The sequence below is a fragment of the Colias croceus genome, chromosome 12, assembly GCF_905220415.1.
Source record: "Colias croceus chromosome 12, ilColCroc2.1".
NCBI classification, from domain to species: Eukaryota; Metazoa; Arthropoda; class Insecta; order Lepidoptera; family Pieridae; genus Colias; species Colias croceus.
The window spans coordinates 6,550,010-6,576,101 of NC_059548.1; the positions used below are offsets into that span (position 1 = coordinate 6,550,010).

The 26,092-nt window shown below is 32.6% G+C and overlaps 2 protein-coding genes across 8 annotated transcripts in view; both read right to left on the minus strand.

The window, feature by feature from the left end:
- The window catches only part of LOC123696219 (kazrin), an 82,143-nt gene extending 60,445 nt beyond the window's left edge, over positions 1 to 21,698 (minus strand). For all 7 annotated transcript variants that reach the window (XM_045642286.1, XM_045642285.1, XM_045642287.1 and 4 more), the window contains exon 1: positions 21,522 to 21,698. The gene's annotated coding sequence lies outside the window, so the exon portion shown is untranslated. The remainder of the gene's footprint in view (positions 1 to 21,521) is intronic.
- Positions 6,156 to 24,302, minus strand: LOC123696229 (the record flags this gene model as incomplete). The annotated part of the gene is made up of 3 exons (XM_045642301.1): positions 6,156 to 6,611; positions 6,730 to 6,802; positions 24,241 to 24,302. Coding segments are annotated over 3 exons (591 nt in total), but the record flags the coding sequence as incomplete, so codon positions are not given.
- Positions 24,303 to 26,092: the final 1,790 nt, after the last annotated feature.

The window sequence follows — 26,092 nt, forward strand, 5'->3', positions numbered from 1 at the left end:
TTTTTGATTTCGTATTTTCTTTGACAAGGGCGACGGACGGTTGTCATGCTCCATCTATACTTTATTTTGTAATCTAAGGTTTGTACGTAGTTATGGACATTACCACACAGTTCTTTGTTGTTGTTTTTAGGAATATTTTTAAGTGGTTTTTTATATTATTTCATTTGTTTTGTGTTGTTATAAGTTTTATTAGTTTTTAAGTTTTCTTTCTTTAAGTATGTATGTTTTGTTTTGTATCTGTGTGGTTTTGTTTTTGTTTTTGATCAATAAATGTTTTTATTATATTATTACTAGTGGTCCGCCCCGGCTTCGCCCGTGGTACCTACGTGTTTAAACTATCCTATCTCTCAAGTTGGATCGAACTGCATATGGTGTGCGAATTTTATTATAATCGGTTAAGTGGTTTAGGAGTCCATTGAGGACAAACATTGTGACACGAGATTTAAATATATTAAGATAATTATCATTATAGTTAATGGTGAAAATTAAATTCATATTTTATTTTGTTTACTTACTTTGTAGCACTAATTATTTCTATGGATAATAGCAAATGCAGCCGAGTGCCTAATAATCATAAACTTTCAAGCTGAATTTGTTGCGCACTGTCTTTTGAATAGGATAAAAAAGTATAATCCTTATCATATTCTTTTTATTATCATGTAGGTGGGTCTTATTAAATTACACCATACTCCTGTTACGTACGTGACCTTACTGGGAAGACCTTAGATAGACCTTATTTCTTCCTTGTTTACTGATATATGTACTCTATTTGGTATTTCAAATGTATTTTATAACCAAAAGGTTGGTAGTCTCGAGTTGTTTAACAAATACCACAAAAGTAAACATGCAGTATTTTCTAAAATAAACTGAAACTATTTTCATCAATGTTTTAATTTATTTTTGAAAGATAGTTTGGGAAAAACTCGTATCTAAATGAATTTACTTTTTCCCAAACAAATTGTTCGTGAAAAAATATCCGTTTATTTTCCCGAATTAAAAAGTACAGTAAGAACATAGGTAACAAATGAAAACACGTACGATAGCGTTAGGAAAAGTGCCATTTCTCCGAGTGATTTTCCATTACACACCTGTTCCCACTGAAAATATCTCAATTATATTTAATCAAACAACCAACCACAGTGAGATCAATAATTCAATGCACCCGTTACCATCACGCGAAGCCATGACCGACCGAATAAAACTAATGAACTTTAAGCTGATTAATATTTGTTCCATAAATAAATGAAAATATGGCTGTCGGGGCGTAATCAACTTACATATTGATGAACGAAGCAAACTGCTTTTATTTCACAGCGTAATAAGTTTTTCAAATTATTTTACGGGTAATTAATAAACCATCAATATTGAGTCACATATAATTAATAATTAATATTTAACACGTTCACTGCGGCATGTCCAGTATCGGGCCATCAGCGACTACACCACAGTGCGGCGCCCAAAATCGCAGTTTTCACCGTGGTGCGGCGAGGATTTTTATATGTTAATCAATGACTAGAAAAGAGACAAATATATTTTTGTGATCACAGTTTGAAGTAGGACTCAATTTCGTTTAAAAATCGAATGGCAAAATATTGGACACACGCATAGAAAAGAAACCGTTTCTTTTGTGTGCGGCATGTCAAATATTTTGCCATGGACAAGCACCTCATGCCGCACTGTACTGCGAGCGCGCCGCGTGTCAGTCTCGCATAGTGATGTACCAGGACCGCACGCGTCGTTATCAAATTTTTAAATGATAATGATACCTTAGAGGCTTTAGTTTTTTTACTTTCTTTTATTTCGTAGCATAAACGCAAAAATGTGATGACAGTTGTGAAAATAATATAAAACATTAAAACAAAAGTTACTGAACAAATTAAAACAAAAGTTACTGAACAATTTCCCGATAGTACTCTATCAAGTACCTTGTTTTATATGTGTTTTTTTTGTATCGACGATCTCGTTATCTGTTAACAAACAGACTGAAATATACAAAATTGATTTATATCGATATCGATGTTTTATTTTACAGTGTTTCCCATCGCTATTACTGTAAACATACCGTATCAACGCAGTGCGGGATGGCAAATAATTTTTCACAAAATCAGGGGTTTACATTTTCCCTCATATCTTTTAAACTATTGGGTCAAACTAAAAGCTATTTATGTGGTATATACAAGACTATATATACTATTATCTGAAAAAAATTTTTTCAAATATCTTGAAATTTCATGAAATTATTAACCTTCAAAGTCAGAAGGTGCGATGTGATAAAAATGGCTCATGACGCACAGTGGTGAACTTGCCGATGTGAAGTATGGAAGACATGCCGCAACAACGGTAAGTTTGGCATTTTAGGTGCCGCAGTGAACGTGTTAATTACATTAAAAAATGAAGCGCGCACACGTGTAAGTTGTATATAATATCAATAGATACCAAGATATTTTACTCTATCCAAGCAGCTCCAAACAAAAAATATTCTAAAAGCGTGCGGCGAAAGGTAAAACATAGATATGTTGTAAATTTTATAAACAAACTGTAGACAACAACACGGTTAAAGGTGCATTATTTTGTATTTTTATCCACATGTGTCTTAATCGTATATCAAACGTAGATAGGTACGTACGAAAAACAATGGAATACATTTAAGCCAGTGCAGTGTTGTAATTGTGAAGTAACAATTTTCGCGATCACTCAACCCTGAACGAAGAGCTGGCGGACATTAGTGGGGGAAAAATTAGATTCGACCCCGACACCGCCGTAGGAGAGATTTTACCTTCTACACTCCCTTTTAGCCACTCCGCCCTACGATTTATCCATTTTATATTTTCTCTTCCTCGAGAACAATGGGACAATATATTTTCTAATTTAGGAACGACGTAGATGTAGACTGACATTAAATACTTTACAGGTTTATTAGCATACTAGCTTCCGCCCGCGACTCCGTCCGCGCGGATGTCGGTCTTCGCGTGGATGGTTTATTTCTCCATTTTGAGTAACTCTGACAATGACATCTTATAAATTCTATTGGACCCAAATACGGCTAGGCCTATAATAATAGGTACGCAACGTGTGTTCGCGGTTCTACAGAACAACGTGTATGGATAAAACTGAAAAATTAAGATTAATTTTTTCTACGTATTTTTCCAGGATAAAAAGTATCCTATTTTACGCCCAGGATAATAAGGTATAATTATACCAAGTTTCATCGAAATCGAACCGTTAGTTTTCACGTGATGCCTTCACATACAGACAGACAGACAGACAGACAGACAAAAATTTTTTTAATCACATATTTGGGTTTGGTATCGATCCAGTAACACCCCCTGCTATTTATTTTTTCAATATTTTCAATGTACAGAATTGACCCTTCTACAGATTTATTATATGTATAGATTATTAAATCATTACTGTCTTGTACGTCGACACTAATCTTTCTCAGTCTTTTTACGACACGAAATTGCAGTACAGTTCAACATAAAGGCGAAATTACAAATTAGCAGAAGCAAGCAACAAAACTAAATTTATTAATTCAAAACGATTGAAATCGGTACTAAGGGAATAAGCATAGCATCTTGTTTTTAATAAGAGGCGCAAAAAAACAATTAAGTGCAGAATGTTAGAGCACCGCTTGCCCGAATAGCAAAACACGACCGACTTTACGAGCCGCCCTTTGTTCCGCCGACTAAAAGGGTTAACTTTAAACATCACACTTAACCCTACTACTGGTGTCGCTACGAGCTATCGTTATCTCTAAAGCATTTTTCTTCCCTATCAACGTGTCTATGAGGGTCACATTGTTGAACATAATTATCACGTTTCATACTGAACATATTGTCAGAGTAGTTTGCTAGAGGGAAATTAGACATACTTCAGAACGAAATTCATTTGTGCATAATACCACAGAAAATGATGCCTGGCACGTACAAATAAAAACGAACTGTAAATATCCTTATAATAAAAGTGGCATGGTAGCTGTGGTCCCTAGTGAGAGTTGGAGATAAAAAATTTACCTCACCTGTATGTGGGTACACAAAAAATCTTTCGATATCCCCAACTTCATGTAAGATTTTCAATCAAACCGCAATTTACCTTTGTTGAAGTGTTATTTTAGTTTGTCATTGTGTGACTTACAAAACAACTTGCTTCATACAGCGACAATTTGAATATCATATTTTTTTCTATTCATTATTGGCAATCCTGTTTACAAGTACCCGTAAAGTTCTATATATATTTACAACGTTTTTATTCAGACAAGCATCACACAATCTTCATAAATAAGCCCTTTGATATAACCGATAAATATAATATTATTCCTACAAAAAGTTATCCTCGCTTGTTACAAAAGGAACCTTTTGTCGAAGAGCCTTCAAGTTCGTGCCGAAATATAAATTTAACGGAAGATTAGTGAAATTCCGACCTAAAACGAGGTGGCAGCTTAGTATTAGTATTAAGCGGCCTATCACCTTCCACGTCACAAGGGTTTCACGCTCATTTAATTTCATGGCTCGAGTAACGAAACCTCGATCGATCGTTAAGTGACTTTATATAAACTAAAACAGTAACCTCTTTTCACACTTTTGTTTTACAGATTTATTCAAGAAGGTTTTAAAGGTATGCTTCAGGAGCGTTTGTGGGAGCGTTACTGAAATTTCACCGTCATTTGGCCGTCGTTTACCGAAAATTGATTATTTGCAATGCTCTTCAGTTTAACTCTACAAGGATAAATACAAATGAAGTCGTACTACAGAGGGTGACACAATTTTAAGATACACAATAATATAATATACACGTAGGCTTCACGTAGGCATAGAAATAATATTGACATTTAACAAAACCCGCTGAATGAAACAGCAAATATGGAAGGGACTCAATAGTTCAATACACATAATAGATTTTCACATTCAATGTTCTCTGAGGTACAATCGTATTGTTTATATACCTGGTTTATTTACCATGTAGCTGTCGGCATCCAAACATGTCGATATTGACACGGGTGCGGGAAAATTCACTATTTATGGCCCGAGGAGCTCAAACGAGAACACGGTAAGCCTTAGCAATTATGTACAGCATTGTATACCTAGTCATAAATATGTACAAGGTGCTGAATAATTGCTTGTTCTTTAGGGTGGATATTCTAATTTTTTCACAGCGCGTTCACTGTTCTTAGTTTTCACCATCGTAGTAAATTTAATTTATATTTAGTGAAACTGCATTTACGTATATACCTAGTATAATGCAGTTATTTATCTGGTATATTTTTTTAACATAATAAGTAGGTAGTAATAAGGAGCGTAAAACGGTATTTCAATTAAAGAGTTCAAATTCGCGATGTTACCTACTTTCATTCTCTTTTTGTAGGAAATACATTTCCATGGCCCAAAAACAAGTACAGCAATACAGAAACAGAAGTAAAAGTACGAAACTATGCCGCGCTTGTTTAATAGTTCTCGTTTTGCAATTTAACTATATCATTTAAATGTAATAAAACAGTTTTATAATTGCTATTTAACTTAGATGTAGGTTTAAGAATGAGCTTTTGTTCTACTTGCAATAGGTAATATTAATTAACGCAGGAAATGTTAACAGTAGGTAAGTGTAATACTTTCTACGAAAGGCAGTTTCATTGGTAGAGCAAATTCTCTACTCTTCTGCATTATGAATTTGTATTATTGTACATATTTTATAACATAACTAGCGGTCCGCCCCGGCTTCACTCGTGGTACATAGTTTGCAATAAAAAGTAGCCTATGTTCTTTCTCAGAGTCTAAAAATTGTCTGTGCCAAATTTCATCAAAATCGGTCCAGTAGTTTATGAGCCTATTCATTACAATCAAACAAACAAAGTTTTCCTCTTTATAATATTAGTGTAGATAGGTATGTATTTTTTTATCTGTTTGTAAGTGGTGTAGATAAATATGATGCGAGAGCATCACAGAGCTATATCACAACATTCTCAGCTCGACAACACTATCTCAAATCCGTTAAATACTAAGTACCTATTACATATTATTTGTTAGTAAATCAATGTTTTTTGGAAATGTGTGGCAATTTCATGCCCACTATGTTAAGCAAATGAGCTCCTATAAAAGTGATTGTAATAATTTAATATAAGTATTATATTTTAAATAAAACACATTTAATATTTAAAACATTTATTGCTTTATTAAAACTCCATCTAGAGTGAAGTTTCGTTCGAAAAAAAACTTAACAATTCCGTTAACTCGTTCAACGAACATAATTTGATTCTGTGTTTCATACTCGTGCAAGTCATTTGGCGCTTGGTGTTTCATTTCAAGCATTTTTTGAGCCTCCTCAGACTCCGCGGTCACAATTTTCATTGATATTAGAGCTTCAACGAGACCCAGAACTGAATATTCTTTCAAATGATCCTGCAATATATGCCGAGGAAATGTTTCTTCTATATCAATATCACACTCACGGAGGATACCTGCCACTGTTCCGTAATAAATGTCTAGTAGCTGATCGTAATATTTGGAGAGAAAGTCATAATTTGCACTCATGTACAAGAAATACGAAATATCCGTAACCGGCGATGCAAAACGCGCCAATTGGTAATCCACCAAAACTACGTCGACTGGATTTTCGCCCTGAAATAAATTTAGCCCAAATTTATATTTTAACTTAATTTCGGAGAATTATTGGTCATTTTGTTTATATTCAATAAATGATAAAGTGAAATAAAAAAGTAATAAATGAAGTGATTACCTGATATTTAAATAAATTATTGTTATTCCAGCAATCAGAGTGACATATTACATTATACTTGGATACCGGTGTGCTGTATTTGTTTAAAATTAAAAATATATGTGGCGCTATTTGAGATAATTGTCTTTTTATTACAGGGTCTGTTATAACAGATACGGATGCATTGAAATACCAAATAAGGGAATTGGGTATGCTATTCAAATCTGAATATTGCACATCTTTACTCAATGCCCGTTTTATGTCATTAAATTTTTCAGGATATAATTTATCTGCGACTAATGAAAGTGCGTGAAATTTTGCTAAATTTTTCACCACTAATGAAATATGTAAGAAGTCCATAATTTTGAACCTATTAAATATTTTGAATGTTGGCATTGAGTGCACAACAATAAATTCCTTGTCGTATTCTATACATGATAATATACAATTAGGGAATTTATACTTTAAACCTTCTATTGTTATTAAATTTCGTTGTATTTCTAGAAAAATGGGCTGAACATGGTTGTATATCACAAACTCTCTTCTATACGCCTCCCTAAAACACACCCGGTCCTCAGGTTTATAATGACGTTTTATAACAAAATTTATTTTTATTTTTGCACCGTGTTCGTTTATCCCGATAACGTTGACTTTATGTATCCCAGACGCAAACGAATCAACATCTTCGTAGCCGAAACCGACACTGTATTGAAAATCTTGAATCTTTTTTAATTCAGCTACTTTTTCTATTATTTCAATCAAATCTTGATGAACACGTGATACTTTCCTAGCACACATTTTACACAACTTGCAAGTTGACTGTTAACTTGTTGACTATTACGTTTACAATTTTTTACATTTTGTACCCACTTATTTGTGATGACTTTATCTGAGAAGCCAAGATAACGGTCATTTATCATGGAATATCAGATATTTTTTGAAATCTGAAATATTCAACTCATTCAAATACTTACAATAACCATCAAGACGTGAATATGAATCTATAATACATTTTAATATAGATAAGATTTATACGTTTTGGTTACTATGATATTGTTGAATAAAAAACTACGTCATCTAGATGCGCGTTCCTTCTCTACATGAAAATATGTTATCATTGATCGTTATCTCTCTTTCTAGAATTTCCCGAATGCGAGTGTTTTGTATGACAATTTCTTTACCTACACATAATATTAACATTTCGTAAAATTATAAAAAATAACTTTTTTGAAAGTGCATTTAATGTTTAATCTATAATATAAAAATGAATCCCAAAATGTGTTGGTAAGCGCATACCTTGAGAACGGCTTAACCGATTTCGTTAATTCTTTTTTTATAATATTCCTTTAAGTTCGAGGATGGTTCTTATGTAGAGAAAACGTGAATATGTATGTACCACGGGCGAAGCCGGGGCGGACCGCTAGTATTTATTTAAATTTAAATGTACGAACATAATTATTATGTACAATTGTCGGTCTGGTTATAAAAATTGACCACATTAGTGTAGAATACATAAATTAATAGAAAGAAAGGATACATAATATTAATTTTGAAGAAAAGTTTAATTAGAGGAATGTTTTTATAAAAAAAAGTTTAAAAACCAACATATAGAGCTCGTCTTACTCTACAGACAAAGAATTCTAAAGAAATTAATTTCTTATTACAAAGTATTGCTATGCTTCCAACTTCCAAGATTAATTTATAAATTAGAAGTATATACTCTGCTCACTCAAAGTAATATAGGTAATAGATATGCATATGCATACTCGTAAATACTTGTACTTAATTGATCGTATTTGATTTTATAAGTAATCCGACACTCGCCAACGTTATATTGAACTTTATCAGTGCGGAACGGGCACAGTCGAGGCGAATATGAGATAAGCTGGGCTATACAATGCCTATTGTAGCTCTCAATAGCTCCGACTTGACGCGTGTATGCACTAGGCGTGGGCGACGCACTCCTTTATGTCCGTCATACACTTTGTCACAGGCTTTCTGGTCAGTGAACATCTTAGAATCAAGCAAGTAGATATAGTGTACACAATGCATCGTACACCGAATCGTATATGATGTAGTGCAAAATGAATTGAGTCTCAGATATGAAATAGGTCAGAAGACAATTAATTGATAATAATTTATTAAGATTCTAGTTTCGTCTCCAAACAGCACAATACTTTGTAAGTGACTTTGGAAAATATTGATTTGATTTTTGTGATAAAACCCTATAGTATATTGTTTTACAGAAAAAGTTAAGTAAAATATTTATATAGGTAGGTAGTATAAAAGAGTATTTGTAATATCAATTTCGTAGAGCTATAATACTTTACCAATCCCTCTTTGTTTTCATAGTTCAATGACGCGGTTGGTTGCTAGCTTGAGGCCATGTAGATTTTATAACAAGTAAACATGTCTCTATATAGCCAATATACACTTACCTACTGAATACATTACTACAATAACCTTCCCCAAGAAATAAAATTGGAGTGGCGGAAATGAGTCTAGACTTTTAGGAAATCAGTTTTCCGTTAAAATCAATTTCAACTTCGACGTCGCGTCAATAAAACACGTTTAAAAATGAGCATAGCATTCCGATGATTGAGTAGGATATCAGCCAATATGTAGATTGCCTAAATTCGGTTCAATTCACATTTAATTCTATAATTCTAAGTATTTAGTTAAATACTTCTAGATTTTATATATAAATAGGTTGTAAAAAGTTTTATGTATGTAGAAAACACTGAAAAATATTTTCAAATGCACTCAAGTCACATGAGCTATCATGACTTACGAAGTTGATTTAGTGCACAGCTTTGGGACGGCACAAATGCAATAAAGACTTTTGCTACAACCCAAAGCAAGGCCGTAGTCACAAATTTATTTGGGGTGGTTTGGTACGGCGCTTGACGTTTAAAAAATCTCTTTTAGCTTCCAATAAACGGGGTTTGAATCTAAACACCAAAATCCGAAACCGTGAAGCGTAACTTATTCCACTTTTAGTGTAAATGGTTTTATCGGTAATTTATTAGGATCAGGCTATAATCAATCAGTGGCTGTTCTCCGCGACGAGGCAATCACGAAACAATCGGATTTGTTTACGTTGTTACGATTTTAATTAAAATTCCTGTTCGACCTAGTTAAATTCGACAATTTGCTCTTTTGACGATCGAATCCTAAGATCGAATTATTATTTACTTAATGAATATTTTTACCAAAACCAAATCAATTAAGTGCCTATTTTATTAATTCTTCGTTTATTGAAGCAACTGTATATGATTTATGTTCTAGGTTCTCAGATTTTAATCTAAAACGGCAGCATAAATCCATTTCCGTTTCTAATTTTGCATTAACATTGTTGTCAAAAATATTACATCGAAGGAACAAGGGGACGACCCAGTTTATCTTGGACAGTACAGGGTTGCAATTCCTTTGAGTTGCACCGTAGCGTGGCGTTAGGGGTGCATTAGGCCCGTACAACAGGGGTGCTTATCGATTGCCACCGCCCGCACCCCCCGATATTATACCCCGAAACCCACCCCTTCATTACATTGCACGTTTATTTGTTTTAAATTCTAGATCATTGTTTTAAAAGCAACGTTGTACTCAATTCTATGCTATTGTGGTAAACGGTGACGGTGTAAGTACCTACAGCTTAAAGCATTTTAATTTTAGATGAAGTTTAAAAAAGTCTATATTATATGAAATCAAATTTTAAATTTGCTATGAGTCAAATTAACTCCGTTTAAATTATAAATAAAACTAAGTATAATCACGTTTTAGAATTTAAACTAGATAAAGTTTATACAATAATTTATCATTTTTACGTATGAAGTTGAACGCTGCTCAACTCTGCATGAAAGATTAATATAAAATTATTCTTATTATAATGGTAACAGAAAATAAAATTAACTACTAACTGAGAACCTTTAACTTATTATATCTAATGAACTGTTTCGTTTGATGTTCAAGAGACAGCATAATGTAATGCATACTAGTAGCAAAAGCGTTATTTTTTGTTTATGATTTACACATATTAGGGTAAACGCAGGTATTAACGACCCCTCTAAGGCAATTTCAAAATCAACCATATTTTTTAAGTATACTGGTTCTTCTAAAGATTTATAATTTCATTTTATATGCTAGTGTTATGTATAAAAAATGTATTTATTGAAGCAAATACATTCTAATAAAGGATTATCTTGTAAAAAATAATTTACAATGTGACTTAGTCGATTGTTGCTATTACCGACCCATAAAAACGGCTGTGAAGCTATTAACGATTTTTATGCAGCTATTCCCGATCGTATGTGAGAGGAAGCCTTTTTCCAGCAATGGAATGTATAGAAGCTAGTGATGATGATGATTACCGATCTTAATAAAATGAAATAAAAATGCAAATATATTCGTATTTTTTTATTGTAGTTATTTTTAATAAAACAAATGAGTACTTTTTAGTAATGAACTAAATAATTACAAACTTTTAAATTAATCAACATAATACTATTAATATATGTACATATATTAAATTAAGGATTTCAAACTCTAGGATATTTCGTTATGCTATTTGATTGATTGCTTCGGCGAGTTGTGTTTTACTGTATACTTTTCGCCGCTTTCGTGGCTCCATATTTCTGGAAAAAATATACCTAATTATATGTTTTATGTTAATTGAACCTAAAAAAAATATAATTTTTAATAGGCACCTATTATGTCATAAAAGTAATAAAAATATATTTGCACGCTCAATTACGAGCGGAATGTTTAAGGATCAATATTATCTGTATATACAAACATCTTTATTCTACATTCTGCAAATAAAGCAATTTGAATTTGAATTTGTAGATGAGAAACTAAACAATCTATATTCGATCGGTAATAGCTTCCTATAGTTGCTATTGCCGACCCACATGGGTCGGTATTAAAGTATGTAAGTATAAACCTAAATTGTATTACCGACCCATAAAAAAATGGTTATTTTAATTCATTTGACCATCAGACTATAAAATAGATTATAATTGATTAATGTCATACAAAATATGAACAAATGCATATTGTTTAAACAAAAAAAAACAATGATTTACTACTGTAACTATTCGATAGGGATCCTCGAAAATATCATAACTTTGTATAAATTGACAACGCTAAAAGACACAACACTAGACAAAAAAGTTTAGTCGCTAATAGATTTTTATGAAGACTCATAGCTTAGATTTAAACTGGTCCATAAGACCACTTGTGTTAGTGTGATATAATAACATAAAAGAAAATAAAACAAAAAGTTACGTTGCTGCCATTGCCGACTTACGGGTCGTTGATACCTGCCACGACTTAAACTGGTGAAGCTAACACCGTCCCATTTTAATTTTAAGTTTTATCGTTTCAAATTACTTTTTATTAATAAAATGTTGTAAGAAATGAAAAGTTGACACTTAAATGCATTGACATTTAGTAATATAAATTAAAGTATAGATGTCATTTGTTTGTAAATGTCTTAAAAAGATACTCACAGTACTTACCCGAAGGAACAACGGAACAGTACGACACGTCCTGCTTCCACGCTACCCCGCAGCAACTTACGCATTTTAACTCTTTTTTGCTCAGTTACTCACTCTAACGTTAAAGTATACGATGCTCAATTAATACATTCGTGTATAACTTTGCCTACCTATAGCTAGAATAGTTCTGGAAACGTTTAAATTTCGAATTACTTTTATAGGTCGGTAATACCTTCAGATTTTCGATGGGTCGTTGATAGCTGCGTTTACCTTATTATCAAATAATAAAGCAAGACATATTTCCTCAAACTTTCCTTATTTTTCAACACTTTATGAATAATAAAGAGACAATTTAAGGAGACAATATTTCAAAGATCTCTGAGTATCTTAGTTTATAAATGACAAATAGTATATCTGAGCCCTTAAAAAAGTTTAACATTCCATGTAGGTCCTAAGGTTAGGAGCCCATTATATTCGTTGATAACATTGTGAAATGATAAATGAGTATACAATGAGGTCTAGTTAACACACAATTGTCAGAGCACACATCAGCCAACGTTAATCTAATTCATCAAATGTTAATATATTCAGGGATGTACTATTTATTTTCATTTACTTTATTTATTTATACAACAGCCCATTAAACAAATACTCAATACTCGAATATAGACACTTGTGGTTATAGGAAAAATCACATTCAAATTTAAATTTTGGCGTAAATATAAAAAACAACAAACTCACCAAGTCATCTAAAGTGGGAATTTCTTTCAAATTTATCGTTTATGACAAATTTACATTAAAACTCAATGTACCTATGAAAACCCTATATCGCAATACAGTAAAACATTAGTAAACTTTACAAAATGTCGTAATCGTTGGATAGGTGAATAACCACGTCAATGGCACGAAAATACATCTGTGATCACATAACAAAGGCAAAGAATAAAAACCATTGAGCTAATCGTCTTATAAAATTCAATCAATGACAGACGGAGAATGGTCTATCCCACGTCCCAGGAGAAAAAGGGAAATGGGGCTTTAAAAGTGATCAGTAGGTGTAGTCTCGACACTAATCGACATCGATATCGACCGAAATCGGTCGGTAACTAACGATTATCAGTAACCAATCAGTAACTATAGTATAGACCTAAAAAATTTAGTGTTCTTTTTCCAAGAAATTTAGCTTAGTTTTAGGGAATAGATAGTAAATTAAAATTAGTTATATTAATTTTCGCATTATTACAATTGCAATTGCATATAAAAAAAGCAAATTTTATGCACAAAAAAACATGGCAGTTAATTTAATTTTAATCAAATTCGATATTTTTTATATCAATCGATTAATTAATGTTCTATTAATTACATATTCATGGAATCCAAAATTCCATGTATGGCAATCTCTTTATTTACTTTTTTGACATTTGACATCAATCATCAATCATGAAAATAATATTTCTATCAAAATAAATATAAATTGTGTGTTTTCAAGAGGATAATTTTTAATTATGTTCTTAAAAGTCCTATAAATCTATTGGATAACAAATATCCTAAGAAAATATCAATCTGCGTTATGTTTTTATATAGTTAAAGCTATTAGTTTTAGTTTAGTAATATTTTGTTATTTGTGAAGTGCAATAAAATTCTAATCAAAAGACTCCAAAAGCTCTACAAGATAATTCTGCTCAATTCGAAGCCTTTTGAGAAATCTTTAAGACATCATAGAAACTGACGGAACTTAAACTAAGGACGGAACGGATAAATTGTATCACTTGTATTTTTAGCTTGTATTATTATATTATGTGCATCATTGTATATTTTATTACAGTTAATAAGCAAAGGATGCAATGCAATTGATTTAGCGGTTCACGGTTAATATTATTTATGTGTTAAATATAAATATTTATCTATAAATTTTATATTTTACATATGAACAAGTTACTAGAATTATTATGTTGGTGAGGGGTGATGGTTTTGAGCCAAATTTTCAACTACGCTATTATAAACTGTTAAATTAAAATTTTCTAATAAATTTTTTTCGTAATTGGATCGTTTTATTTTATTTGTATTCATCTGTATAATTTTATTATCCTAGAAGTTCAGAAAGAAATTTATCGAATTTTTAGGCTGAATGAATGCAGACAGCAGTAAACTATTCTAATATTTATTTAATACTAGTCGTCCGCCCCGGCTTCGCCCGTGGTACATTTTTCGCAATAAAAGGTAGCCTATGTCCTTTCTCGGGTATCAAAATATCTCCATACCAAATTTCATGCAAATTGGTTCAGTAGAATAGGCGTGATTAAGTAACAGACAGACAGACAGAGTTACTTTCGCATTAATAATATTAGTATGGATAAGTAATATGTACATATCTTATGAGGCTTCTGAACATCTTCTTATAATATAAAAATGAATCGCAAAATGTGTTGGTAAGCGCATAACTCGAGAACGGCTGAACCGATTTCGATAATTCTTTTTTTATTATATTCCTTGAAGTACGAGGATGGTTCTTATGGAGAGAAAACGTAAACATGTACCACGGGCGAAGCCGGGGCGGACCGCTAGTTTTCAATAACATTTTGAAACCATCTTAAAAATAAAACATTATTTGTGTATTTTATTTTAATTGCAATAACATTAAATAAGAGAAAAAATTATTGCGTTTAATCATATAGCATCGGAAGTGTGAAATATCTTTTTTATTATAAAACTAGCTTCCGCCCGCGATTCCGTCCGCGCGGAAAAATTAAGAAAAATTAAGATTTCTTTTTTCTACGTATTTTTCCGGGATAAAAAGTATCCTATTTTATGCCCAGGATAATAAGCTAAAAAGGATAATAATTATAACAAATTTCATCGAAATCGAACCGTTAGTTTTTATGTGATGCCTTCACATACAGACAGATAGACAGAAAGACAGACAAAAATTTTTTTAAATCACATATCTGGGTTTGGTATCGATCCAGTAACATCATCTGCTATTTATTTTTTCAATATTTGCAATGTACAGAATTGACACTTCTACAGATTTATTATATGTATAGATTATAATAATCTATAATTTTTCCGATATTTTCAACCGTATCTACAAACCCACACAAACCGTAAGGCCCTTCTCCCATTACGATACGCACAGGCGATTCAAGTATCCTGCAAGTCTCGGAGACTAGTCGCCGCGGAGTAACTCACATTATCACATACATTTGTATGTAGGCTCGCACACTACGCTATCGGTATCCTACGCGTCCGCGACTAGCATCGCACGACTCACCATGTTGGTCGCTTTTGCGTCACGTCTCCCGCGTATCTCTTCGGTAGAAAAATAAAAATTTCTAATCATCATGAGTTGTAGTTCTCGTGCGGCTACAAATCTCTACAATTTATTTTTATTTCAATATATGGATGAATCCAGTACTTCTTACTCTTATGTTGCCGTCTTCTATTTCTATAAAAAAGAAAAACTGCAAGAGCTTCTTCGTCACTGGAATCGCTGATTGCTCGACATAACGACCTAACTGTTGTTACAATAAATAAATGATTATTATTATTTGTTTCTTTTCTTTTATTACTCCCTTTTCAGGGGTTTGTTTGCTAGGGGCGCGGGCTATTTAGCCAAGAGACCCTAGGTAACTTACGGTTCGATTTAAATATCGGTTACAGTAGTTTCGCTGTCACTAAGAAATTTTCGCACAATACGGCAGGTATTTAATATAGCTGCCTTTTGCATTGTAATGTATGCATTTTTTGGTAGATATAGAAGTTTCAGGCTATGGTGTAAATTAGTTGGGATAACTCCCGTACATGACAAAACTATTGGAATAATGTAAACAGTCCTAAGGTTCCATATTCGGAGGATTTCTTCTTTTAGTTCGGTGTATTTGTGAAGCTTTTCGCTAATTGATTTTTGTATGTTGTGTGTGTTGGGTACGGTGACGTCAATGAGATAAGCAGTTTTTGTGATTTTATTTACGAGGGTTATATCTGGTCTATTAAAATGAATAGTTTTATTGGTTAGAATAGCGCGGTCGAAATAGATTTTAGATGTTGGGCTATCTAATACGGGTTTTGGTTTATAATTGTAATATGGTATAAGCTTTCCTTTATTAAAATTATATTTTACAGCTAACTTTTGATGAAGATAATGAGCTACCTGGTTGTGTCGATGTGTGTAATCATTTTGTGTTAAACTAGAGCATGCTCCCGTAATGTGCTGTATGGTTTCGGGCTGTCTCTGGCATTTGCGGCATCTATCTGTTGGTATATTTTCTTTTAGTATGTATTTTTTGTAATATTATTATATAACGTCCGCCCACAAAAACGAGGCACAATAATGATGAATTTAGTCATTTTTCAGTTGCATAATATGCGATCATCGGGTAGCGAGCAAATATCTTACTAGTATTCTACTCGAGTATCGTACCTATTCTAGAAGTATCGTAAATCGTAATGGGTGAAGGGCTTTAGTTATCGAGATAGTCGAGATCAAAACGTCGGTATCATAACGATTGACAATGTCAAAGAATAATTTGTTTTGACAACATTCGAATGTGTTGCAAAGAAATGATTTTCCAAATCCATGAAATCTATATTTTATTTATTGTTCATATATTTACGGAATTGAAATAATAATGTTATTAATTTAGATAAAAATGCATTACTACAAGGCTATTATTATATAAATATTTTGACGCATAACGGAAAGTTTTGTGAAGAATAAAAATTATAAACAAATATGTATCCATTGTATGCTTCCATCAAATTGGGGAGAGGTATTAAGCGACATCATTTTCATTGCTGAAGACGGGTCTATAAATTAGTTGTCGGTAATTACCGACTAATTTGTACAGACTACCGGTACAGGCAAATAATTTTATTCCTGGCTATTCTTTTTGATTTCTTTGTTGTGATTTGGAATTGCAATTTTATCCCTAACACAAATTACTCTTACTCTAGTATATTAATATATTTTTATTTTAGGTAAGAAATAGTTGAAAACAGGTTGTAGGTACAGTAAATTGATTCAAAATTTTTTGATGTAAGTATCTACCTATAAATAAAAAGCTTTTTATGTCTCAATTTAATTCAAATCAATAATTATTGATTTTCATTGTATAAACTCGTTAAATAAACTAATGTCTTCGTTATTAAGAAATACTTCTGGAACATGCGGGCCGTCAGGAACAATTTAGAGGACGGTACGTGTTTCAATTGGCGCCAAGTGCTCAGTTCCGCGTATAAATGCTATTCGCATCTCTTTATGCATATGTGATTTATTTTTGCTCCTTTTACGATTGCAAATGAAGTAAGCACCCTATTTCTTGTGCAAACTTAATCCTGAAATATTAGTTTCATTATTGAAACAAAAGACATAAAAAGTTCTTAAAGATACAAGCTAAAAATTTACACAAATTACTCTGCCTAAAATAACCTAAGACAAGTCAAGAGAAAATCAAATATTTCAAATTCCCTCAATACTTGGAGCGAAATAACAACATCGTTTCAATTTTAACGTCACTATTCAAACAATCTGAAGAACGAAAGCATCTTTTGATCCCTTCTGGCATTCTTTCGACGACACTGTTTAATTATAGCTGTCTAATAAATTAACAGGATTTTACGTTATCGACTATTTGGCAAATAATCCTCTAATCAAACGCGAAGCCCGTATTCAGCGGTTTCGACAAAGCAATTTCGCAAATTAATTATCAAAGCAAATTAACCCGGGACCGTTTACCAACTGTCTGTACTTTGCGCTCTATATGATCATTGAAGTTGTCATCGACATAATTAGCACACGGATTAGTGTGTTTCTGCTCGTCAATGGCACATTATATTCCTAATTATTGGACTAAGTATAGAAAGTGAAGTCCCGTGTGTAGTAAAATGGTATGTATACTTAACAGATGAATTTCTGAAATATGTAATAAACAATGTTGTTGATAATAAACAATGTGATTGATCATCCTTCTGGTTCAATTCAGGATCACAGGCCAATAGGCTAGGTTTTTTGATAGTATCAAAATTCCCTATCTTCTTAGATGAACGCTTGACCGAACAGTCTACCAAAGAGACAGCCCTTAAATGGAACATATGACCTGAAACCTTTATTGATAAAAAGTTAGAAAGAATAATCAGAAACAGTGTTCATTTTTAAATTTACATCAAAGCTTTCTCTGGCAATAAGAACAATGTTCATTAAATCATTAATCAACCTCCCCTCACTAACAGGTTAATGAAAAAATATTAGTTACTTGGAAATAGTACGCTGCGTTCAAATATGTTATCAAGGAAGAGCAAACGCTGACTGTATCTAGACGGGCACGTATAAAATTTATTCCAGCGAAAAATTGTTTCCACAAAATTTAAAGTTGCCATCGCCTCGCCCTGCCATCGCGTCTGCGGAGCGAGTAAAAAGTTCGTATTTTATGTTGGAAGTGAGTCGGGCGGCAGAATGTATTATAGAACCTTTTCCACGTCGATAAGTAAATGTTACCCTTGTCCCGGAGAGTTATAAACTGAAGGATGGCACATATGCCTATCTTTTCCCTGTCCCTTGGAATTTAGATGGATTAGAGTGTGGAATAAAAACAAAGATGAGAACATTAGGTTTTATATGAATACACCTTTTATGAATGAGATGGTTTCATATAAAAAGTCTCGAGTATTTTTTTATGAAAAACATTGTTTAAAAAATCTTTTGCCAACGTTTTAAAATGAAACACCTATCTACCACGTCAGAGGAAGCGAATGCAAGACGTTTGCATATATATATTAATTGTTAAAAACTAGCAAAGCAGAGCAATTTGGCACAATTACATTTGTTCGTAAGCTTTTCCCGTAACTGCAACGATTTCACAGATGTTAAATATTCTTTAGAACGGTTGTTATGTCTTTAGGGAAAAAAACTTTTTCAATTTTCATTCAAATGCCGTCTTGATAGCACTTAACACGGAAACATTGCCAAGATTTTCGGAGTCTACAGGAATTAAAGCGATTTCATAAATGTTATTCTGTTGAATTTTAACTTCGTGCAATAACATGTCCCATATTATAATCATACCTACTTATAAATAGACCATAATAGGTATATACTGTATTGTACTTCAAAATAAATTCTATATTAAGTTTCTTACCTACTTTTAGAATGCGAAGACAACCTACTAACTACGTATATTTACTTTTTCTGAAAAAAAAATACCTATAGAACCAATAAAAAAAATCTTGAAATAAGAACAACCAAAAAAAATTCGTAAAATTATTTTTTAAAGAACTAATTTTTACTTAGGTGTAGTTAATGTCATGGGCTTCTGTAAATAATTTATATGATAAATAATTTTAATCCCAAATAAAAGAAACAATAGAGTAACCATGATTCTTGAATTGAAGCCAAATAATGATTTTTTTATGTGGGTAGAATTATGTATTTCTAAAATAGCCAAACCTGAAATTAAGATAGTTTATCAGTAACTTATAAAAAAGCATGGATTATAGAATAATATATTATGATTTTTAATAAAAAAATATCGATGTACATTATACGTGTGATAACAATAATTACTTATAATATGTTCAACGAGTGTTACGCCGATCAACCGTTATAAAAATCCTACTCACACATTGCCATTCAAATAATAAAAGAATAGTCATAAAACGTTTCAAGATCATAGAATAATTTAATCATAAGTTACTTAAAATAAAAAAAAGTATATAATATTAATCCAAACGACTAAAATGTTTCAAAATTCATTGTACAAAAAAGAATCTAGGAATACCTTTCTTCGTTCTCTTTCCCAGGTAACCGATGATTTATACCTCAATAACCTGTGTTCGTGTCACTTAGTTTCGAGTTCAAGGGGTGGCCCTTTGTTAGTTTGTGTGCCCTACGCACCCCAACCGCTCTCAATGCAAAGCAAGATAAATTGTAGTCATCGCATAAACTATTACCGTTTTGTAGCCAAGTACTTTAGAAACGAAAGAATGTGGAATAAGTGAATTTGTTCCCTTTCAATATGTAATATTATAAAAGATCTTTGGTTTTTTATTTTTAGAAAAAAGTTAGAGAGGTGCTTCTAAGTCGTAGAATAATGTTACTAAAATCTAAACATATAAAAGTATAAGTATTTATATACTGTTTTCTACTATTCTGCACAATTGTACATGTGAATGATCTAATAATTCTATTATAATAGAATCTACTCATAATAAATCTTTGCACGGATATTATTGGCAACTCGCCAAATATATTCTTCAAAAGGCTCGAAAAAATATCATCGTTGGAAAGTGGCAGAACTATACTCAGACTCAATTGAGATATTAATTAATATGTCAAATACAGAATTGAACTGGGAATCAGAACAAAAGCGGTTGAATAGTACGTTTTAATAATTTTGCGCACCAATGCTAGATAAAAACCGTGAATGAAATAGATAGCTTTTGAAATTGGCTTCTATTATAACATCACAGTTCAAACAAATACCTCTTTTTATAAACCTTTCGATTCTATCAACTTCAGTTACGGAAAATTGTAAAATTGATTTTACCATGCAAGACGAAAAATTAATATTAAATAGGTATGTTGTGTAATTTTGTTTCTTAATTATGGGTATAAAATAGTAACTCATAATAATAACTTGAACAGTATTATGAAAATACAACATCCCGTTTTGTAACAATTACTTATAATAATATGTAATGAAATAGATTTGTAATTTTTTTATATGAAAGAGTTTTTTCATATATTATATTTATAATACTTATGCCAATTCAAGTTCAAATGAAGTATAAAAGTAATTATTGTTATAAATATTATATTGTTTTCCTTATGTTGCCCCAATCCTTTATTGGCATAATACCTTCTTATCTGATACTTATATGTACAAATTTATCGTGTAAGATACTAAAAACTTCGCTAAACTAATCAACGAATCTCAAAACGAATCAACCTTATGACTCATTAACTACAAGGGCTAATTAAGAAAATAGACTCATCATTAAAATATACTTTTAAAATCATTCAATATTCATGAAGCTTGTAACGCAAGGTGGCACCTTTCCTTATAAATTATTCCGGCCCCACTCGGATACCTATTCCTTTGTCGCGCATTACATCTAATAGCGGCTTTAAATGTTTTACCTGTACGTGTGTATCCCGTATAAAACTAATGCGTATCGGCATGTCAAGGTCAACATAAGACAATTAAACGCAAATGTGAAAGAATACAACACGAGTAAAACATGTTTGATCAATATCTGTGTCCTTGACATTAGAATCTCTCGTAAAACAGTTAAGCAAAATTCATGTCGTATTAATGCACCCACCTCGTTAGAAGATATTCCACAGTCCACACAAATAGATAGTTTAAATACACAACACGCACACGAGTTCTAGGGTGGTTCGGAAGTATTGTCACAGTAGTCCGCACGGCGCGTAATTTGTCGTTAGTATACTTGATCGACTACGTAGCGTAGCGATTCGTAGCGTACGCGCGTAGCTCTCGCGAGTGACTCCACTCCGAGCCCGGTTGCCACCGCGAATACGGACTGCGATGCATAGAGCAGCGAAACAGTGCAGATAAAACATTTGATTCAAAATTCTATATAATGCTATGCAAAATTCTATATAATGCTATGCAAATTTCTATATTATGCTTACACTACATTTTTTATTTCATTGATATTATTGAAATTATTTTTAACGTACAATGATCCAGTTTCTTTTACCAAAAAAATGGCAGTGGTAAGGTTAATTAAAAAAACCCTCAATAGTTACCAACTTAATAGTTTGCATATTATTATTGGAACTGTTGAAGTTCCATTTATTTCAGTGCTTTCAAACAAGTATACAAAAATTATTTAAAAACTAAAAAAACAAATCTAATATATATGTATTACAATGCATCATGCATACGTATTGTGCATGCGTATAAAAGTTGAATTTGATGCCGCTCTTACTTGAGACAAACAATTAAAGCAAATAAACAAGATGAATTAATGCAATTCAATTTTTAAAATATAACGCATAATTTTTTTATCGTAGCCCGAAACCTTTTTTACCAGAGCAAATCGAACAGACGTCGTTCTGCTGAAAAACAAACATCAGTTCATGTTCGAGTGCCAAAAAAGGCTATTGATGTTGATTTTTAATCATTGAATGGTTGTTCTGTGGGTCCCTACTCTATCCATCAAGGAGTCCTTATTCGCGCATGCGCGCCGTGACGTCAACGCGTCTCGCCCCGCGCTCACAAAGACTGGGGCACACGATCCGCGCCGTCAGACTCTGCACCCATTCGCTTCACCGATGAGATTTATGAAATAGGGTTCTTATACATTTGTTGCAATGTTACTAGGTCCCCGAAGTATAATATTGCGCAATGATAATAAAAGTGACATATTATACAATTTTTCAAACAGTACCAGCAGCGTTTTTTCATAAAATAGATACAGTACCTAAAGATTGAAAAAGAAATGCACTTATCAAATAATTATTGTGGAATTAACTACAAAAAATTAATTTAACATAATTACCATATTCTACAAAACTGACAATGGTTTGTATGGGATTTCTGCCCATGTTCATTATTTGAGACAATTTCCTCGCACTCTAATTACTGTATCCAATTAATCGAGATTGATCTGCAACGTCACATCTTTATTGGAATCCTGGGAGAACTAAGCGGAATTCTATGAGATCCATTGCATTAGGGCGATGGGTAAAGTTTTCTCAGAGCCCTCACTATGTAGGGTTGTCAACGGCCCTCTGCACTGCCCTTTACGAGGGGACACCGCAATATGGTGCAAGTAATGAGCGTGCTACACCAACATTTTGTCTCGTCCACTACCCGCAATCTCGTTTTATCCTTGCGTAAAATGTTTTATACAAAAGGAATAAGCTAATAGTATTTAAGGACACGGAATGCCTCCAAACTTGTGACAGAGCTTATTTAATTAAGAAATCTCAGACGAAACAAAACAGAATTGCTTACAAAAACTTCAACAAATTAACATCAACAAAATAAATTGTGCCTATAAATTTTACTCTATTTTTAGCTCTATTTTTTAAAACTTCTATATTATAATGTATAATTCTGAAAAATCAAAGTGTTCCTGGATATACTTCAGTAAGTTAAATTGCTGTATGTATACCGGTTTAAATTAATATCAATTTGTGTATTTCATAATCGCCAAATCGTCGATCATTTTAAGGCCCTAACTCATTTTAATAACACCATCAATCTCTACATTTTGTTTAGCATTTTCTATCTCTCGTCATTACACATTATAAATGACGCAACATTATTAAGAATCGCCACGCAACATCTGCGATAAAACATTATTACTTCGGGACTTTAATTATTCAAAGGGGTAACATTAAAATATGTCAACGCGTCGAAAAGCGTTAAAATTATTGCGTTCTCTACGCCTCCGCTTATATTCGGAGATTGAGTGCTATTAACAAAAATACACTAGTGATCGTGCGATAGTGGCCCTCCCGGCTAGCACCCCGGCCGGCACCCCGGCAAAGCATCACCGGTCACAATACATCCCTCTCCCTGTCACGTTCATTAAACCATGGGTCATTCGTCAGATGAAATTTAACACTACGGAATCAATCACGGCGACCGCGGGATTGGTTTATTTTGCAGATTTCACTGTAATCACGCATACATAACTTTCAATGGATTTTAATTTTTGAAATTATACCATCCAGTATTATTCTTTGGTATAAATGGTAAGAAAATTGTATTTTTAATGAACAGGCATAGATATTTTAGTAAGTGCTAATCCTACAAAAATGTAGAGCAGGGCAGATCGTCCGTACAATTTTTACCGCTTTCCCAAACATTAACCGATAATAATTTAAACACAACATTACTCTTACACTTAAGATTGACGGAATTAAAACACATAAAACTCCGTGTAAGTATTAGGTACACAATCGATTTTAACCCTTCAGTGCAATCGTTTCTACCATCCGCTAAGCGTGAAGAACATTTTCAATAGAATGTTGTACAAGTTGAGAACTGAAACTGTACAATACCGAGTGTTAATTAAATGAAGAACACTATTCAATTCAACGGCGCGCACTTCGACTGGATCTATTCAGCGCTGTACAAAACTAAAATCATTAGTGAGCACCGGCGCTAAGATAAACTGATTGTTCCTTGCTAAAGGCGCTCTCAATATTGTTAGTTGCACGCATATGTACACAAGCAGGCTATACACCTGTGTTATATTGAAAAGTACATGAAACGTATATACCTAGATGGTTCTTTCGATTAAATAATTTTACACTAAAATTATGTTATGCTGCTATAAAGTGATTTAAAAACAGTATCTACTAATAGATATTAAAGTATAGTAAATGACACAGACCTTATAAAAACAAATTAGGAAACAGTTGATTGAACGTTAAAATATTAATATGGTCCGGGAGCCAGAAGCAGATTTTATGACCAAGTTCCTCTCAAGCGGTAATTAGTAAAATGCATCAAAGTATAGTATTATGAAGCCTCGTGAACGTCAGCTGGAGCTCGGTTGGGGGGGTGAGCGGTTGTAGCCTCCCACGCACGTAAGAAAAAAAAGCATATTCATTCATTTCCTCTCAGTTAAAAATTTGTCAAATTGTAGCTAACCCAATACCTCAACGAAAAATAATCATCAGCTGGTTACAGCATGGTGTATTATACGTCAGCTGGTGTCTCGAATATAATGAGACATTAACAAAATCATCGAGATACGTGGAATTCCATCAACATAAGTCCCCGTAAAAGATAAGTAATAACTTTATTAATTATATACACATTATATATTATACTATTATTTTTTTAATAATTATAGTTAACTAATGTTTTTAGTGGGTTATTTCGTATTTGTTACACTTTTAGGTAGTTATGTGAATTTGATGATATGATAGTTATTTTTAAATGCAGTTTATAATATTTGTAAAAACATGTTTACCGATGTGGCTGAATGTACGTAGTACCCCGATCATGCGCACAACTAACCACCTCCAAGTACCTTATTACTGTCTTTATTATACCTATGCTAGCGTGTGTTGCTTGAATTTTTAAAAATAACGTTAATAATTAAAGACACGTCATTTCATCTCAGATGAAAATTTGTGAGCTGATTGTTAATATACTGATGCGATAAATAAAAAAAATCAGCTAGCAATAATTCGAAGAAAACCTAGTCACTTTATGCATATAAATTGGCAATAGATGCTTCTGTCTAACTCCTATGTAATAACTTTAAAGTATCAGCTGACGGTTTTTCCACCAAGATACAGCCAGCTGACCTATATATATATCCACAGTTACATATAAGCTATCATCAGGTAAATTTTTGTTTGAGAGGAAATCACGGAAAATAATTTTATTTTTTTCATGTTCGAGACACCAGCTGACGTATAATCCACCATGTTGTAACCAGCTGATTTTTTTTTTCGTTGAGATATTGGGTTAGCTACAATTTGACAAATTTTTAGCTGAGAGGAAATGAATGAATGTATTTTTTTTCCTACGTGCGTGGGAGGCTACAACCGCTCACCCCCCCAACCGAGCGCCAGCTGACGTTCACGAGGCTTTATAATACTATACTCTGATGCGTCTGACGAATTATCTCTTGAGAGGAAATAATTAACCAAATTTGCACCTGGCTCCCTAACCAATAGGTTTTTTTTTTTCAACCTTAGTTTTCAATTACATTTTTTTAACATGATAATAATAATATCTATTCGTTTGTTTATTCACTCGGTATTAACATTTTTAAATTTCTTTAGAAACTTTCAAACAATTTTCATATAAACCTTATTATTTAATAATTGGATATTACTAAAGAAAGGAATGGAATTAAAACGAGCAAGGAATACTGGATAGACGTCCGCTCTT